The sequence below is a fragment of the Nannobrachium achirus genome, assembly GCF_963921795.1.
Source record: "Nannobrachium achirus genome assembly, chromosome: 18".
Taxonomy (NCBI): domain Eukaryota; kingdom Metazoa; phylum Chordata; class Actinopteri; order Myctophiformes; family Myctophidae; genus Nannobrachium; species Nannobrachium achirus.
Genome location: NC_137825.1, coordinates 18,520,806 through 18,541,250, shown reverse-complemented (window position 1 = coordinate 18,541,250; position 20,445 = coordinate 18,520,806). Strand labels below are relative to the sequence as shown.

The 20,445-nt window shown below is 41.7% G+C and overlaps 1 protein-coding gene across 8 annotated transcripts in view; it reads right to left on the bottom strand.

Annotated features, from left to right (window-relative positions):
• Positions 1-20,445, bottom strand: part of prkg1 (protein kinase cGMP-dependent 1) — a gene marked incomplete at both ends in the record, with an annotated part of 172,294 nt that overhangs the window by 134,861 nt on the left and 16,988 nt on the right. For all 8 annotated transcript variants that reach the window (XM_080747866.1, XM_080747861.1, XM_080747859.1 and 5 more), the window contains one exon: positions 8,130-8,296. In XM_080747866.1, coding sequence (XP_080603992.1) covers positions 8,130-8,296 — 167 coding nt within the window. The remainder of the gene's footprint in view (positions 1-8,129; positions 8,297-20,445) is intronic.

Genomic DNA, 20,445 nt, shown 5'->3' with positions numbered 1-20,445 from the left:
TGTTTAGTAGGTTGACAACTAATAACAAAATATTGTTAAAATCTTATTTGCAATGACCAAACATACCTTCCGATGATGTCACTGGCAGGCAGTTTTCTGAACGGTCCACAGTGCTACTCTGAGACACAGAGTGAGTAGACCGAAATTATGGAGGACTAATTATATGAATATGATCGGGGAAGTGGTCCTTTAAGACTTTTGTGGAATTGCATACATTTATAGCACTTATACCACTACACACACATCAAGGGATGGTTCATATACCGTAGTACTCTGCATTTAATTCTCCCATAATTGAAGTTAAGGTACTGGCGGTGTGTTTACTGACCCATATAGGTCTCACTGGACCACACACACCCACCCACGCACGCACGCACGCACGCACGCACGCACGTACGCACGCACACACGCACGCACACACGTACGCACACACGCACACACGCACACACGATCACACGCACGCACGCACGCACGCACACACGCTGTCCTGCCACTGAAAGCATTACGTCATTATCCTGAACTGAGGGAGGGCCAAAAATTCTGTCTGTCTGTCTGTCTGTCTGTCTGTCTGCCTCCACATCTCATTGTCTTCATTAATGGGCCGTGGATGGCAGGAGCTTCTGTCACAAATCCCCCCAAAAAAACACTCAACTGGCTACTGCTTCAAATGGAACAACGCCGATGGGGAAAACATCAGTCAACAGAGTGGCAAATTGTGGTGGAAACGAAAGCGAGCACGTTGGATGACCGTGGCGGTGCATTATTATTGAGGGCACAACAGAAGAGAAACCGCCGCTCAGGTGACTGAGAATGTCAGTGCAGGACGTGATCAGACTGTCAACGACTCAACCAAATAGAGAGGGAGGATATAGTTGTAGTGCATGAACCCCTCATTACAAAGACTAATGCACATTTGAGGGTTGAGTGGTCCAAAAAAAGGGGAAAAAAAGGAATAAAGAAAAAGAACTACAGAGTTGTGGGAAAAAAATCTATATTGTCAGATGAGTCAATCGTTCACCATATTCTCCACAATGTCAACAGAACGGTACAGGGCTGAATGCTAAACCCCTACATCAGGGGTGGGCAACTTTGATGATGGAGAGGGCCACTATATTTTCACATTCACTCCAGAGGGCCACAATGCATATACAGTCAAAAATAGCAAAAAATAGCCGATCTACAAGCTCAAAACGCATCGCGGTGCAACGTGTTTTGAGCTTGTAGATCGGCTATGTTTTGCTATTTTTGAATTAGAATCCTAAATTAGGTTTAGCTATTTTTTTTTAAATGCAAGATTAATTGGACCCTGAAAATTAAGATTTTTATTTAATTTCAAATGCATGTTATTTTTGCTAGCTTTATGAATGCAAATACATATACATTGGACATTTAAAAAGGTAAGCTACTAATCTAGACTAAAGTAATTACTCATTCTGTGCCAAATGCCAAAATGGCTCCAAGGTAGCTGTGCCACGATTTTGTATGTTTTTCTTTACTATGCAATGAAAAAAAAAATATATATATATAATTATTTCCCCACAGAAACAGACACAGTTGTTGTGATTCAGTGGCAAAAAGAATTTTGTCAATCAGACAAATGGTTCCAGAGATAGAGCTGTTTGAATGAAAAAAAGTGTCCATCCACTAGAATGAACACAGATGAACACACATTTTCTCAATCAGCTAAACGAGGGAGCGAACACACAAACAGAGAAAAGCATCTCTCTGATCTCAGGTCATTTTGACATCTTTTAAAAAAAAAATATATATATATATATATATATATATATTTTTTTTTCTATACAAAAAACACAAAAAACGTCAAAAACCGTCATTGGCACAGAATGAGTTAAAGCGGGTCATGTTCGCATGTTTGGAAGCAGTATTCCAAAATCAACCTGCGGGCTGCATTAAGTGAAGGTGGCCCCCGGGCCGCCAGTTGCCCATGTATGCCCTACATTGAGGGGGTCTTTTTCATGGCATGGTTTGGGTCCACTTGTTCCCTTACGGTCAATGCAAAACAAATCAAAGTGATCACTTTTAACCTATGACTAACGACTTGAATCTCAGCATCCATATTCTTGGGTACCGGGGGGACGGGGGACGGACAGAAATAGCAGTTCTACAAGCTCACAACAGGTCGCAACGCAGCCCGTTTTGAGCTCGTAGATCGACTATTTTTGGCAAAGATATTTGAACAGAAAAAAATGCAGTACAGAGACAACTCAGGTCCAGTTTAGGAAGTCTACGTTTAAGTGGTTAAACATTTCCATATCCTGATGGGAGTGGTCTCTTCCAGGGTGACAATGCCCCCATCCACAGGGCATGAGGGGTCACTGAATGCTTTGATGTGTATGAAGGTTACTAAATTGTAATTATGCTATAGAGACACGCGGGCTCCTACAAATATGGCCGTCCTATTGTCATAGCGACCCGACTTCGGGTAAGGATGAACGGTGAACTGCAGCTGCCAAAGCAATCCCAATGAGAGGCATCGTGAAATATCATAATTTCAGTGGTTGACTACTGAGGCATTAGCGATTTTTTTTTGTGTTCTAATAAAGTGTCCCATGAGTTTAATTTTGCCTTTTTAAAGTGGCATATCTGTCATCTTGATACACTACCTACAATATACTTTAATATACTTCATCTGTGAGTCAAAAGTGCTAGCATTGGAAATCTTAAGTTTAGGTGGTCGCATGGTACACACGTCATGGACGCATCCCTTGAGGTTTTCTATACCCAGATACGCTCGTCTCTCATGTATAATTAGGCTGTTTATTTTTGGGAAATTATCGCATCTCGCCTTTTCCAAACGGAGTCTTGCAGGTTATTTTTGGATTAATACTAACCTGGAGAATCCACTCTGTAGTTGAAAAAGTCGGGATCTTCAAAGTCGGCGCTCGTAAACGCACAGCAGTAAAGACAGTGATGTCACTGAAAAGCGACAGGTTCTGTATCTGCCGTCTCCCCTCTTCTCTGTTAACATTATGGGTAATCCATTCAAGTGGCAAATTAAATGTGACACACATCATGTATTTAGCAAACAAGAAGATATGTTGTCAGGGTCAGGCCATACATCTGGAAACATATTTTTATTTAAATCAAGATAGTCTGCAGTTCGTGTATGATTATTTTAATATTAGGCTAACCACAGCTGAATTGCAATGACTTTCTATGGGCTGGCTTGCAGTGCACCGTTCTCCCTTACCCGAAGTGGGGTCGCTATCACAATAGGACGGCCATATTTGTAGGCGCCCGTGTGTCTCTATGGCCTTTACTGTCACCAGATCTCAGTCCGAGATGGACAGAGTACTCAACCCCAGAACTTGAGTAAGATACTCCTGGTCAACATTTACTCCAATAAGTCAAAGAAGCTCATTCAAAATGTTACTCATGTAACACAATGAATTTATAGGGAATTGTAACTCTTCTTTCAGAGAAGTAACTCTGAAACCACTTGCACTGTATGCACTGACCCACTACTTTATACAAAGCTTGTAGAAACACAAATGACTGAGGAACCAGAACTATTAAAATATTTGTACTCCTACACTCCTATACAAGATGAAACAATACAGAAACCTTGAACTAATATGACCAGTAAGACTCCCTAATCGGTAGATAAGCGATCGTCATGTGACTCATGTCACATACACAAACTTTAGAAGGCAATTGTAGCCAATCAGGAGGGAATATGGGAAATGGGACAGATCTATGTTGATGACATGACTTTAGAGAGACTGTGTACCGCTTTGCGTGATTTTAGGCCAAAATCTGAAGGATTTCCAAAAATGTATTTTGCTAAAATCTGCCTGATGGTGGCGCTAGAAGAGGGCAATGTGAGAAATCAACCTTGAACTAATATGATCACTAGATTAACATCATCACGTAGATTTATTTTGCATACTAAGAAGTGTAAAAGGAAAGAAAAGAAGGCAGTCGAGTGCCATGTAGTAGCCATGTTCGAGTCTGCTTCGATAACCTCTTGTCATCGGAAATAGATTGAGAGCACTGCTGCCGCTGGCGAGCAGAGGGGGAAGCTACAGACACGGCTAGTGTGAGAGCAGATGTGTGGCCAATTGCATTTTAAGAAAAACAGCATGCTTTCCCTGGTTTTATGGGTTAACTTTGAATATAAAATTCAATGAAGAATAAAGCATTATGTAGCTGATCTGTCCAGTGGTTTGTGAGATTATCTCAAGACAGTCACGCACGCACGCACACGCACGTGCACACACACACACACACACACACGTGCACACACACACACACACACACACACACACACACACACACACACACACACACACACACACACACACACACACACACACACACACACACACACACAGACCCTTTGATAGACGTCTATAACCTCTTGCAGAGCCATGCTATAAAAACGGCATTTGCTATAGAATATATTTTTTTTCATGCAGAGATATCAACTACAAAGTAACTTTGTAGAATTGGCTTTTACACAGACAAGATGCCAGCGCATACAGCACTCAAGAGGACATGTGTCCATCGTTTGACAGGTCAGCTCAGCTCAGTTGACATTTTCCAATTTAAAAGAAAAAATGAAATAAAAAGCCTTCTTTAACTGACTTTGTCCCGGGGGACTTCTGTTCGTGCCAAATGCATATTTGATCTTCCCAAGGAATACGGGAAGGTGTTAGAATTTAGGGGAGAATAATTTAGTAAAATGATTTAATTGGTGCAACAAGCTTCACAAATCATCACAAATTAATATTACTTTTAAAACTAAATCACAAACATTTTATATTTTCTAATGCGAGACCTATCTGAATTGTGAGTTAGAAGAAATGAACTGCATTTTCTAAATGAAAAACAAGGAAATGCACTCGTTGTTTGTGTGCATGTGTGTGTTGAGGTGTTTTTGAAGATAGTATTGAATGATCACCCTTCAAAAACACCTCAATATCCCTCTTCATTTCTCCTCTCTTCTCCTCTTGGTGTCACTCATACAGGTTATACTTCATCTGGGTTTAACTTTCACAAAAAGTTAACAAAGTTTTAAAGCTTTACAACATGAATTGCTGCTCTCACTATCGTTTTACAATAGATGTTGTAATTAAATGTAACAAAGGGTTCTGCTGTCTCTCCTGTCCCACGGATTAATTGCATTTCAATACCTGGAGCCCAAGGTGAGAATTACAGGAACTCTGCTTTCTTGCACTGGCAATTAATCACCATTGAATTATCTCACTTGCTGTACGTCTTTTTTTCATAGACACAAAGAAAAAGAATGATGCCTTTGTATCACGCTGCGGCGCGTTGTGAACTATTGTTGTTGACGAGATTCTGTGTAGAGGGAGAAAGGGAGAGGACCCTTTATAGCCCCTGCCCTGGGTGACACCGGTCAACTAAATAAATAGGGTTTAAGTGATTAAATGACCAGTTTACAGATCAGGGGTTTAGAAGCCGTCAAGTGTGAATAAGAGTAAGCAGATAAACAAACAACAAGGTAAGTAAATCACAAAGTAGAGCACGAAGACAATGCCGTGCTTCATAGAACCTAGGATACAACACACCTCTACCTCTAAACATCTGTCAGTCTAAATAATATTAGCATTTGTGGTCAAGCAAAAACTATCTAGATAACACAAATATGTTAACAAGTAACCAACAAACATACAGTATCTGCCTATTATAACTAACATGTAACAACAAATTATGTAAATCAGGTATCTCGATATGAGTCCAACTGATTGATTTGCTATAATAAATGCACTGAATCTCTGGCTGTCTGTCTGACCATGACTGTCCGTGTTGACCATGTCACCCAGACCTGGTCAACAACACTTTGACCTCAGAAATCCACCCTTTATCATTATCGGGGACAGGGGCGTCACAAGGGGTAGGAAAGTGGGACTGAGTTACCAGGGCCCAAGGTGGAGAGGCCCCAATCTGAGTTCCCAGAGGTTCTTTTTTTCGCCACTAGGGGGGCGAGAAGAACCTCTGGGCCAAAACTATGATATTCCTGGGCAGGAAGTTGTCCCAGGCTCAGAATCTGAGCTGGGACAATACAGGAAGTAGAGCCCTGTGCAAACCTTCAAAACATTCAGAAAAGAAACCAACCAAAAACACTACAACAATATGCAGCCCATGTTTCAAGGTGAATCCTACCAGACTAGAGAGGCCCTAGTAACTTTAGCTATTGAAAAATAGCAGATATATTACAAGCTCACAGCGCGGCACTGAGTGCCGCGCTGCGAGCTTGTAGATCTGCTATTTTTCAATAGTTAACATTCATGGGGGGCCCGCAGTGAATCCTTGTACCCAGGGCCCAGGATTTGGTGTGACGCCCCTGATCGGGGAGAAAGAAAAGAGAAAGAGAGGACAGCTGAACAACAAATGAGGTCAGGTGGAGGCAGGGTCACGGTTCAAATCCCTGGCCGTTACACAAGGCAACGTTATGCAACACACCAAAAGTCAGATGAACTTTCAGCGCTGCTTCAGAAGGCCAACATCATGTCCAAAAAGGTCATGTGCTTTTATCCCTGAAGATAACTGAATACAGGTTGTTGTTGTTGTTGTTGAGCAAATGTCAAGACCTCAGTGCCTTTCCAGACAACATCATTTAATGAGCACAACAGAGAACAGACAAAATAATGTTTTGAAAATACTGTATATTTTATTTAGATCCTGTATGTAAGCAATCTATTTTGCGTATTTTGAAACCTCTCTAGTCTCTAGTCTAGTACTAGATTTTCTTCCCCCACAGCTAGAGTGAAAAGATTGTAATCTTAGGGCTGTCACGATTATAACATTTTACATTATGATTAATTGTCACTCAAATAATTGATTGAATAATTGACGATTTAATTGTGTTTTGTCGTTGACAATTACATTGCTGTTTGGCTTTTAGGCTTTGAAGTTGCACATGGTAGATAATGACACATAACCTAAATATACAAAGAAATTACTGACATATTTGACAACTTCATACTTAAAAAATCAAACCTCGGTTCGAAGTGGAGTGGTGAATCTGAGCAGCGTGCGTGCGTACGTGCGTGCGTGCGTGCGTGTATGTGTGTGTGTGTGTTGAGTGTGCCTGGCCTGCACAAAACAGCGCCCCTCCTTTAACTAGTGTGTTGTGTGTGGCCACTCAAGGTATTGCCAGGCTACGGACACGGCCAGCCAGCCACCCAGCCACCCACCCACCCAGCCACCCACGGACATACCCACGGACATACCTGTCTATTGGGAGTGCTTTCACCACTCCAAAAAGAACATTGATAGTGGAAATAGCCTATCTACAAGCTCACAACGCGTCGCGATGTGATGCGTTGTGAGCTTGTAGATCTGCTATTTCCACTATTTTTTACATGGAAACGATTATGACGATTATGAAAAATAATCACGATTATTTCAAATAATGGCGATTAGACGATTATGTAATAATTGTGACAGCCCTATGTAATCTAAGATTAAATATTATTAAGGTCAGCACCTAACTATATAATGTGGTATCATGTACTGCACTGATCATCACCAAAGAATGACAATCAACATTTAGAGCTTGAAAGCCCAGGGCCAATCTGCCGAACGAATGAACAACCACTAAAACCATGGAATGATCATCTATTCTAGATCAGTGGTTCTGAAATGGGGGTACGCAGAGGAACTACTGGGGGTTCATGAGAGAAAGCGGAAAATGGAAAAACTGGACACAGTTTAGAGTAAATGTACTCAGTTTCTTATTTGTTATGTTATATTCTTCAATATTATACTTCAAAGGTGTGTTCATAGCATTGGGTGGATACATCATTATGTCCAAAACGTCTACTTTTCAGGATTCAAATTCAAAAGAAGCAAAAATAGCAGATTTAGATCTGCTATTTTTGCTACTTTTGTAAGACAAAAGAGAATAGATCCAATAGATCTAATCATAGTTATTATTCTGTCACAAACCCTTGTTAATACTTTTCATTGGTGAAATGTTTACAGTATTACCCACAAACACTTTGACCTTCAATTAAAAAAACAATCCCCAAAAGACACATTGTGAGCTTGTAGATCGGTAATTTTTGCTACTTTCATGGGCCCGCAGTGAATCCTTGCACCCAGGGCTCAAAATTTGGTGCGACACCCCTGGTCCCTACCTTCCATGACGTAGACCAGAGAGCCCACATCTCCCTCCTTGATGATGCAGGCGTCTGGGCCGTACTCCACCGGGTACATGCAGTCCACGATCTCCTGGATCTGAGACAACTCCAGGTTCTTCATGAAGTCGTTGTCCAGGATGGCCTCCTTGATCAGATCCTTAGACCTGAGTGGAGAGGAGAAGCGAGGAGATGTTAGGTTTTATTTTATAATGATTAGGTATATTGAGTAGCTGTAATTGTTTTTATCATTACAATCATTTGCGCCCCTTCTTTCCCTAGCTATTTAGTCATTAGGCTTCTTCTTCCTATCATTCAGTCGCTCTTCCATGGTGTGTGTGTGTGTGTGTGTGTGTGTGTGTGTGTGTGTGTGTTACGGCCAGCCGTATTTGTATTCATTATTATATTTGTATTTGGTTATAATTTTGGTATTGATGAGTAGTTGAGAATATATTTGTATGTTGTGGCTTGTGTTATATTGTTTCCTATTTGTGTTCCTATAAGGTGGAGAATGATGCTGAGAGAGAGAGAGAGAATGCTGTGAGACTGGAGAGTTGGGTGTGGTGCTGATTGGTGGAATTGAGTGTGAAGTGGTTGATTGAATCCAGGTAGTGTTGCAGATTGACATGCCCGCCTCTGGCCCTGTCCCCTACTCCTCATTCGTCGATCATGTCCACGCCCTAGCCATGGTTGGCTGTGCTTCTGGTCATCATCTATAAAGCTTCACTTTGCTCTGATACTGGTGGGGACTGGCAGCTTTAAAAGCAGCAAAGACTCAAGCCCTCTTGTCCTCCAGCCTTTTGTGACCTTTGTGTTTTGTTAGTTTGCCTTTAGTTACCTTCAGTACTTTAGTTGTTTTTCTGTGAATTAATAGTTTGTTCAGTTTTGATTCATTTGTAAACACTGTGTATTCACGTAGGGGTGTTTTGGTACGTTTGTTTGGTTCCCTTGTTTGTTCCTGTTTTTCATTAGTTAGGTGAGTAAGGTTAGTAAACTGTATTTTTGTTTTCTTTCTTTTGGTTAGGGGTTTATGTTAGGGGTATTTCTTTAGTCTTAGTAAGTTTTTGACATTGTAAACCAGCACCCTGAAGCTCATTATCACTCATATAAAAGAAAACTTGAGATTTTCAGTCTCTGCTAAAAAGAATATAAAATAAATTAATCTTTTTGAAAAGCTGTCGTCCTCCTCATTATGTTCTACTCCTACCCTAGACAGGGGTCGTAACAGTGTGTGTGTGACTGTGTGTGCGCGTGTCACCAAACAAGGGCTTACAAGAATAAGTCTTTCTGTAATATCCTGTGTGCAAACATGTGCTCTCTGCACGAGCATGAAAGAACCATACAATGTTCTTGCATTGCATTACAGTGCTACAGCATTATTGAAGCATTACTGCAGCACTGGTCCATATACTGTACCCGGGGGCTGGATTTGCACACCCTAGTCTCACAACAGAGCTCCAGACTTTATGACCGGAAATATTTGAAAATTGTGTCTGGCCACGCAAATGGCACCCCAACTATACATGCTATTCAAGTTTTGTTAACAAAGCCCTAAAAGCCACACAATTTAATCGTTAATCCCAATAATTTGCATGACAATTTAATTGTCAAGTAAAATATGATAATAGTGACAGGCCTACTTGTATCACGTCTGTATCCAAATTACACCCCAAAAACAGTTTTGCTCAAAACATTCACTTAAGCCCTGGAATCCACTTCAAGGGACTTTCCGAGACCTCGTATTGAGAATCAGTGGCTGGACATGTATGTGGTCATAAGGGATGTTAAATAAGACACAGAGACCTTAAAGGACCACTTCACCTCTGGGACAACCAGATCTTATTTTATTGCTGTTTGGGACACGATCAACAACTGGTCATAATGCATTTATTTAGCATCATATGACTAGTTGTTGCATGCTGAAATACTAAAATATCTAAAAACACAGATCAAACACAAAAAAGAACTCAGGATTGTTGACTTCCCCGATTCTGTGAGTGCCTTTGAAAAGTTTGATTGGAACCTGTAACTGCACCAGGGCAGATTGAGGTCAATGTTTCATGTTCTGTCTGTTATGCTAGATTTGAGATCCAGTCCACTTCAGTTCAATACTTTTAAATCAACAACAGTAAGCTCACATTGTTTCAGGATTCATATTACCTAGGGTTGGGATCCGGAAACGGGGGAGCCGGATCCAACATTGGATGAATATGTTCCTGTAAAGATTTGAACATCCTGACTGGTTCGCACCGTGTCGCATACTGAAAATAGCTGATCTACAAGCTCTCAACACACCGTGCACCAGGACCAGGCCTGGTATCACAGCATTACTGTGCATAGTCTGGTTTGGTATATGCACACTAAAACAGTCTGAAGAACCACTCTAGACATCACTGGGAGAGACAACATAGAGAGAGAGAGAGGAGAGAGAGATTACTGTTGTACTGTCCAAATGTTTGGACAACGCATACCATTGTTGTTGCGTGGAAACCTTGTACACAATGCCTCGCACCGAGGCGTTGTGTGCTTGTAGAGTCACTAGCTCTGTGCGACGGTCTTGTGTGATGAAGCAGGGCTTTACTTTATGTAGCGATACAAGGTTTCCGCCCGACAGCGACGGTACTCTTTGGCAACATTGTTCTTGAAACTTTCATGCCAATAAAGCCTTTGAAATCAATAGAATTCAACAGGGGGGGTGGGGGTGTTATACAGTAGTTAGGCCTATGTGAGGTTATTTGAACTCATATAATGAAAATAGATTTCTCACAGAGTGTGCGTGCGTGCGTGCGTGCGTGCGTACGTGCGTGTGTCAGCCCTACAGTCTTCTGCGTGCTCACGTCTCTTCACAGCTGGCTGAAACACTAATTTCCTGTGGTCCAGACAAATAAGCCCCCCTCTGGGAGTCTACTCAGAAAGGTTCCCATAAATGGGGAGAGCATGACACAGAGGAGAGGAGCCCGAACTCAACCTCTAGTATTTAAGGTCCTTACAACATCTTACGAAGATTTTTTTTTTGCTTAAAAACCAGTCTGATGGGTGCCCGCTGGCCTACTGGTCCGGGTGCATACCACTTAGGCATTGCCACAGGCATGGATGCCTGGCGCCGTCGCCGGTTAGATTCCTGATCCGGACGACCTTTACCGCATGTCACTCCCCGCTTTCCCCCAATTTCCTGTCAGTCTACTGTCCTATCAATAAAGGCATAAAAGCCCCAAAACAAATCTTAAGAAAAAGGGAAAAAAAAGATAATTCTCTTTGATTTGTTTTGTCTCTACGTGTACTGAGCCCTTTTCAGCTGCAATTAAAAACTAGACTGCTTTCTGTCGAGGTGCCAACTTGCGCCTTATGCATTCATAGTTTGGGAGTGAGTCTGCAGTTCTAACTGTAAATGGGGAATTTGGGAGCCAGAAGAGAGAGAGAGAGAGAGAGAGAGAGAGAGAGAGAGAGAGAGAGCAGAGAGATGGATCGTGGCTTATGTCCGCGGAAAACACAGATATCCGCAGGAAGGGTGGATTTGGGTCATAAAAATTTGCATAATTAATAGCTGATCAGTTTATGGGTCTGGGGAAATAATACACAATGAGGAAATGTAATTAATTTGTGTGTCTCTTCTTCCCATTCTGCGAATTCCAAGACCGCCAGCTATAATGTTCGTCCGCTGTCATGTCAACATCGCATGTGTGCAACAGGGCAGACTCATTACGGTGCGTATGGCATGTGAGGCACAGCAGCAGAACATTCCACAGATGTCATGTCCATCTCTCTAACAGGAGAGCACAGGGTATAGAGCAAGGGATCAAGGGAGGAGAGAGAGGGCAGAGATAGAGAGACAGAGCTGGTGATGAAGGCACAGAGCAGTGTTGCAAGTCTACTTATCATAAGCGACTTTTGACAAATTGATATGTATTTGTCCGCGGACCCCCCAAAAAAAAACTGTAGTTGAAATGTTTCAAAAGATATTCAAAACATTTCCAAAATAAATTATATTTAAATAGTAGATTTTCAAGCTTTAACCAGTGGTGTAAAGTTAATAAGTATAACCTACATTTACTCAAGTACTGTACTTGAGTACCAGTAAGACTCCCTAATCGGGAGATAAGCGACCGTCAGGTCGCATACAAAAACTTTAGAAGGCAATCGTAGCCAATCAGGAGGGAATATGGTAAATGGGACAGATCCATGTTGATGACATGACTTTAGAGATACTGTGTACCGCTTTGCGTGATTTTAGGCCAAAATCTGTAGGAGCAGTGTCCAAAAATGTGTTTTGCAAAAATCGGCCTGATGGTGGCGCTAGAAGAGGGTGAGAAATGAGGGGTGGAGTGGTTGTGATTTTCCATCCAAGGAGTGTGTGTGCAAAGTTTGGCATTGATGGTGGCAGAGATATGACTAGGGCAAAAGTGTAACGTGACGTGACTGACTGACAGCAGGAGGAGCTTTTCATAATAACTGCGACCTGACGGTCGCAACAATGTGTTGGTACTGGCCGTGAATACAAGCAGTATTTAAAGATATGTTTATAACGCATTGCTCTTTTGATTGCATTTTGAACCATGGTCCATGGACCTTTTGTTTCCCAGATATGACTCCTCTACCTATTCAGCTATGGCCACTCACCCATGTACAGTAGGTGAGCTGGTGTTTACAGTGCACAGGTGGTGTGGTGTGAACACATGTAATGTGAGTTCCAGTCTGCTGCTATGCTCTAATAATCTCTTAATTGCCACCTGGTAGCCTAGAACAGCCGTCTGGCTGGTGGTCTGTGTCTGGTCAGCTCCTGCACTGCTTCACCACCAGCGGCTTGTATTCAGTTATAAGTAACCTTTATTCTCTCTCACTCTGTTCATCTTTTTACATCATCATTTTTTTTTGCAAAATAGTTGCTTTCCCCCCCTTTCTTCTTTTTACATTTATTTTACGGGGCAGTTCCATTGAAAATAGAGAATCTCTTTTACAAGAGAGACCTGGACAAGGTACTGGCAGCATATCAAACATAGGTTGTCAGTGGGTTTTGTAAATATTTCATGAAAAGGATTTGGTATGCCGGCTGTGCCACGGTGGATTTGATCCCTATAGAGCAGGGGTCTTCAACAGCGGGTCCAGGACCCCTAGGAGGTCCTCAGAGTTACTACAGGGGGTCTCCAAATCTTTGTGTGAAAGGAATGTTTTATTTTATTTACATTAACCACTTGAACCCTATAGCATCCCTACATTGTGAGGGGAAGATTAGCCTAAAATAGTAGATCTACAAGCTCAAAACATGTCTGTGTAGATAGGCTATTTTCAGCAAAGAGGTTTGTTGTAGACTGTAGAGGGAAAAAGAGTGGACCAAGTACTGCGCCTAAGGTCAAGTTTACCAAGTACAGAGAGTTTTAAATGTCTGAAAATACACAAGTCTATGAAGCTGTGATCAAAATCTATGAAACAGTTGGTTTACTTTACTGTAACACGTCCACACGTGATAACAATTCCCCCCCAGTGTAGTGCCGCGGCCACGTTATCACGTTCAGGGATGTGTTAACTGGTTACCATAGTAACCGATAGCCCCCCACATGATTCCTTGTGGACTTCCAGCTCCCATTGGATTGTATTCACCCTGGATGCACAAACATGGAAATAACTTATTTTCCCATATCGCCTGTTTTGGTCAAAACGGCCTGTTTTCTATAGACCATAACGTACACACGGAGCATTGCGGTTGTATTTTTTCTTCTCTGCGTGAAAGAAAAGACCTTCGGCGGCCGTGGTCGGGAACACCCACGCACACAACGTGGCAGCTTAAGTGTTAACATACAACACAGTTTTATACAATATGTAGTGTGTGTGGGGAGGGGGCTTGCTTCATCTCTCTCTCAGCTAAGGGGTCCGAAAAATATTGAAGACCCCTGCCTTAGAGCAGAGGTCTTCAACAGGGGGTCCGGGACCCCTAGGGGGTCCTCAGAGTTACTTCCGGGGGTCCTCTATATCTTTGTGTGAAAGGGGAAAAAAAAGATTTTTTATATTAACCACTTGTCCATATTCTGATACCTTTAGCCAAAAATAGCAGATCTACAAGCTCACAATGCCTGATAATAACAACACTGATAATTGTGCTGTCAAACGATTAAACTATCTGGAATCTATTAAAAGGTTGTGGGGGTCCATGCTTCATCTCTCTCTCCGCTAAGGGGTCCTTGGACTGAAAACGTTGAAGACCCCTGGCCTAGAGTCCATGGTGGTGGAAACTAAGGTGCTTTAGCCCTGTGCCACCCCCACCCCAGCTGAATGTGGCGTTTTAATATTATCCCCGAGCCTTCTCCTCCACCTTTCAACAGCATATTTTAAAGCTCTGCTTCACATGATGCTAAAATGCATAATGAGATGCTGCCTTTAGTGGGCGTTAATTTCACGCAGATTGCCTGTGCAAAACGCATGAAATGCCTTTTCCTTTTTACGCAAAGTCTTCTCTGTGGGCTGAAGGGGCTCGGTGTGGTGGTTTTGAAATACGGGGTTGTATTGTCGAGTTCTTTAGTATCTAAATAAACTATTCATTCATTCATGTGTGTGTGTGTGTGTGTGTGTGTGTGTGTGTAGATATACAAGCTAATTTATATACTGTATGGAGGTCCCTGAAACTAAATATTTTGAGACGGTTGTCCGCAGCCAAATGCATATCATTTTGAGGATCCTTTTGAGTCTGTGAACCACTGATATAGCAACGTATGTTTTTTTTTTTTCTTTTTCTGAAAAACCTTTTAGAAGACATTATAATGGGCTTCAGGTCTTGGGTTAATGAGATGAGAGTCACGAGCATCGACCTCCAAGCGTCTCTCTCTGGACCCATGCAGGTTGAGCAAGGCATGGGTTGTGGGTTGAACGGCCTACACACACACACGCAAAATATGATCCTAGTGTAAGGAGGATGATCCCTAATGCGCGCACGCACACACACACACACACCCCTCATAGCAATGACTAGACAATCAATGCAATTCGAGAAAAAATAACGCACATCCTCCTGTCTTTGGTGCTGGGCTTACCTATTAGCCAGTTCTATAGAATCCGGAGGATTTGCAGTACAGAGAAGTCATTTCAGGAACAGACAGAGACTTTGAAAAATATGTTTACAACTAGAGGGTACACGCAGGACATTGTAGATAAAGCAGCTGAGAAAGTTAGTCTGAAGACTCAAGATGAGTGCTTGCAGACTAAGAAAAAAGAAAATACAGTACAACCAGTGCTATGTGTGACACAATACTCACCTCTTGGTAACTTTTTTTAAAAAACTATAAAAAAACATTGGCATCTGCTGAGCTCTGATCCAACGTTAGACAAATCTTTTCAGGTACCCCCCCATCTAGTGTATAGGAGGGCACCTAATGTTAGAGACATTGTGGTGAAGTCTGACTTGCCGCCCAAGAAAATGCATACCTTCTTAGATGACTTACCTGATGGGAATAGACGCTGTGGGTCCTGTGCCCAGTGTCACTTTACAGAAAAATGTAACTTCTTTTATCACCCTACTACAGGGCAACAGGTTAAAATAAGAGGAAAAATAACCTGTTCAACTACTCATGTTATTTACATGCTCAAGTGTCCCTGCGGAAAAGCATATGTTGGAAAAACTACACGGGCCTTAAAGACCCGCATTGCGGAACACAGAAGCACTATTCGTAATGGGGACGAGAAAAGTCCAGTAGCGGTACACTTTAAACAGGCAAAGCACAATGTCTCATCTTTAAGATATCTAGGTATTGAAAAAGTACATTATCCAAGACGGGGAGGTGACATAGATAATCTTCTCTTAAAGAGAGAAGTGTGGTGGATTGACTACCTGAAAACAATGGCACCTGTAGGTCTGAACGAAGACTTTGACATCAGGCCCTTCTTGTAAAATAGAGGGTCTATAGCTATAGTCTGTCTATGTATATTTCCTGTGATTTGGTCAACATGAAGGTTGAAACTAAGTCAGGATTTGGAGAGTTGTTTTTAATTTTGTATATTTTTTATAAAAAAAGAAAAAAAGAAAAAAACAATACTATAAAATCATATAATTCTTGTGAATCATGTTCTAAATCATGTATATGAAGCAGAATGTATATCACCGATACGTGCTCCAGCACACCAGGTGGGGCTAATGATCGTCAGTGTCACATTTGTATAAAAAGACATTGTTTCCTGCTTCCTGCTATACTGAAGAAGACCTCACGGTCGAAACGTCTATATATTTTTTGCTGTTTTGCTAAATAAAAATTGGAGCTACAGAGAAAGTGAGTGCGAGCTATCTTGTTTGTTTCTAGACAATCAATGCAATCATAACAGAACTCCCTTTTTATCTCTCTCCCCCACACACACTAATTTATATCAATCACAATATCATAGTAGGCTACTAGAACCGCCCTCACAATCAATCACAATTATAACAGTACTAGAAACCCCTCTCTCTCTCACACACACACACACACACACACACACACACACACACACACACACACACACACACACACACACACACACACACACACACACACACACACACACACACACACACACACACACACACACACACACACACACACACACACACACACACAGAGAGAGAGAGAGAGAGAGAGAGAGAGAGAGAGAGCTTACAGCAATTACATCACAATCAAATCATGGCTCTGCAAGCACAGAGCAGTAATATGAAACAGGATTTAGTTGGATGGAGGACAGAGAGAGGAGGGGCAGGGAGAGAGAGAGACAGACAGACAGACAGACAGACAGACAGACAGACAGACAGACAGACAGACAGAGAGAGAGAGAGAGAGAGAGAGAGAGAGAGAGAGACCAGGCAGGTGACAAGAGGAAGAGAGAGACAGAGGAATAAAGGAGAGGAGAATGAGGGGAGAGAGACTAGGAAGGGGAGAGAGATATGAGAGAGCGAGACAGGCAGAGGAAGAGAAAGGTAGAGAGGAACAGTGGTAAAAGAAGGAGAGAGAAACTGTGATGGAGAGTGAGTTCAACAGACTGTGATGACTTGACTATGACGGACTAACAGTTTATGGCATATTTCAGTTTATATGTATTTCTTTAAGTGGATGCACTAAACTAAATGCTGCATGGCTCCCATTTGACCATGAAACCAATTTCGCAGACTACATTAGCGTTTTCTCACCGTCAGTTGATTCTTCATATGCATATGAGTAAAACGCAGAGATTATTATTTTCACTTTTGGAACACAGCTCTTATATGACGCGATATGAATATGGGAATTCAGAATGGGAGGAAAAAACAGGACCCAGGTAGGATGTATAAATGACCGACTATGAAGTGACAATTTAATGACTCTTATGACCTTTTAATACCTCAAAAGTAGTCAAATAATATAAGAAAGAGGCAAACATTTAGAAAGACTACAAGCTCACAACACTTCGCAACGTGAAGCGTTGTTCAAATATGATTATTTTGGGGGGTTGAGAAACACTGCTCTATCAACCTCTTAACTTATCTAAAATGAGATGGAGAGACAAAGAAACAAGTAGGAGGAAGACACATCCAATTAGAGACTAAGTGAAAGAGACAGACGTGCGGTCAGGCAGCTTTTCTTTATTGTCCAGTCTGAATTTGAGGGAGTTTTAACTGAAGTTCCGTCCTCTGAAGTGGACCAAGAGCGTGATGCAACTAATGTGTTTATTGCGCATAAGTGTGAACACTCCAAATGACCTCACACTCTTCTCTGAAGCGAGCGAGTATGGTTCGCCTGTTTGCTACCGTTGCCGTCTCTGTGATGTTAGTCTTCTGTTGAGAGTGGAGTTGAAGTGTCTGACACTTGGGGAGAGATGCAGGCCTTTATTCAGTTTCACATATTAAAAGGAATTTGAAAGTGAAGTGTTCCTCGAGGGGAAGCTAGTAGAAAGAAATGTTTGGCAGAGAAATTAAGGCAGTTTTAAACGTGTCTAAATATTTCTACCATTATGGCATTGACCAAACAGTACTTGCAAGGGAAACAGAGAGAGAACAGAGAACAAGAAAGAACGAGAGATGTGAAGAGGGAGTCTCTCTCTCCCTTACCGGTCTCATGTCTCAGTCAGACAACCAATGCATTGGTATTCGGGGTTCGGCGGGACCCAACGCAAATCATGCAGGAGCGGGTCGGTTTTTAAGTTGCAACATGCAGAACTGGACGGTAAAAAAAATAAAAAATAAAATAACATGCGGGTCCCACACGTCCAACATTAACTAGTGATGGGACCGATAACATTTTTTTCCTTCTCGATCCGATTTCTGATACAACATTTCCGCATAAACCAATACCGATATGATACCAGAAAGCATAACATTTTTAGCTGCTCGCTGCTAAATTCTTCACACGTCGGTCAGACTGGGACTAGTATGGAACAGCGGCACATGCGACAAAAGTCTAATTCTGCGGGTGTTTTGCACAATGCTTTTCAGAAGTTGCGAGTGATGTCATTTTGTACCTTTTCGACAAAAAGTTTGGTGTTAACTGTAAAACAGCTGAAGCCGTTTCAGGGAAATTAAACACTTGAAAACTTTATACTTAGCTGGCCAGGGTCCCCCAGGGCTCTATGCAGTAGTTCTCAAAAGATTTCATGTCAAAATGGATATGTATTTGGCCACAGACCCCCAGAAGAGAAGGTTTGTGTTTAATATTTTTAAAGATGATAAAAATAAAATAAAAAACATTTTAAAAATAGCAGATGTACAAGCTCACAGCGCGGCACAAGGTGACACGCTGTGAGCTTGTATATCTGCTATTTTTGAATAAGCCAATGTGGATGAAGTTGTACAAATTATTGCTGGGGACCCCACTCTGAGAACCACTGCTCTACACCAAATCATCTTCCCAGAATTAGCCAATCCAAAAGCTCCAAACACATCTCCCTGAACAGGGACTCATGTGGTTAAGGAGAAAAACAAAAACAAAAGTTCTGTGTAGCTTTCTTTGTTTCCATGGTAACATGAAAACCAGATGCCTACCAGTGGTGCCAGTGTGTATGTGTAGTCATTTTGTGCACAAGCGCGCGCGCCACACACACACACACACACACACACACACACACACACACACACACACACACACACACACACACACACACACACACACACACACACACACACACACACACACACACACACACACACACACCAGTGTTTATCTCACAACTGATATTATTATTTTTTCTGCTGAATTCTATGAGAAATAATGCACTCTTGAACATGTAATATATTTCACTCTAATCAACAGTGACTTATGCCATTATGCATAGGTTCTTCAGGCTGGCCCTTCAAGTGTATATTGCTTATAAATACTCTGAGGGTGCTAATATAAATTTAGGTCAGAATTGAGGTACTGTATGCATATGGATGTATATTGTCGTTTTGTTGCTGTCAGGCAGAAACTTTTATCTCCATAATTCAACTTTTTGTTTTATTTTGGCCTTCATGTTCTCCTCTGGTGGCAGCTCCATCTTCAGAGAGTGCTCCTCATCCCTCCTCCGCACATGTCCTCCAAACCATGTCAACCTGGCCTCTCTTGTCCCTCTCTAGTCTCTTGTCACTCCTAATGAGACTCGCAGCAACTTCAGTTCTGCCACCTCTTTATCCGCCTCCTGTCTTTTTGTCCGTGCCACCATTTCCAAGCCGCAAGGCACAGCTGGTCTCACTACCGTCTCATACAAGTTCCCTTTCACTCTGACTGGTACCCTTCTGTCACACATCAAAAGATTCTCCATCCATTCCACCCTGTCTGCACTCTATTCATCACATCTCTATTCAAAGAGATCATCATCACCTCTTATTTGGTACAAGCTCATTTTAAAAAATTGTATTATTAATGCATTGTTAGTATTAAGCCTATAAAAACTGCAGCAATCGAATCAACTAAAATGATAGTCATAATAGGGATATATTACTTTATTTATTACTTATTCAACGTAATGTTAGCCCTAACTCTGAGCTGAAGGACCAAAGTTAGTCATTCGCAGTGTTGTGCTAGTTACTGAAAAACAGTAACTAGTCACCGTTACTAGTTACTTCATTTCAAAAGTACTTACTACTGATTACTTTCACCAAAGTAATGCGTTACTGTGAAAAGTAACTTACTTTTTAGTTGGGCTCCCATTAAAGACCTTATAGCTGTGACCCAAACTAGTGAAAACAGCAGATCTACAAGCTCATAACATAAACACAAAATAATCATATTTTCCTCAAGACATTCTGAAATAATGTGCAATGCCTGCAGTGATACCAGCAGAAACTTGAGGGAAAATTACCTTACGACCACAGGAAGTTAGTTGTAAACTTTCTTCTAACAAAAATATCATGGTTTGA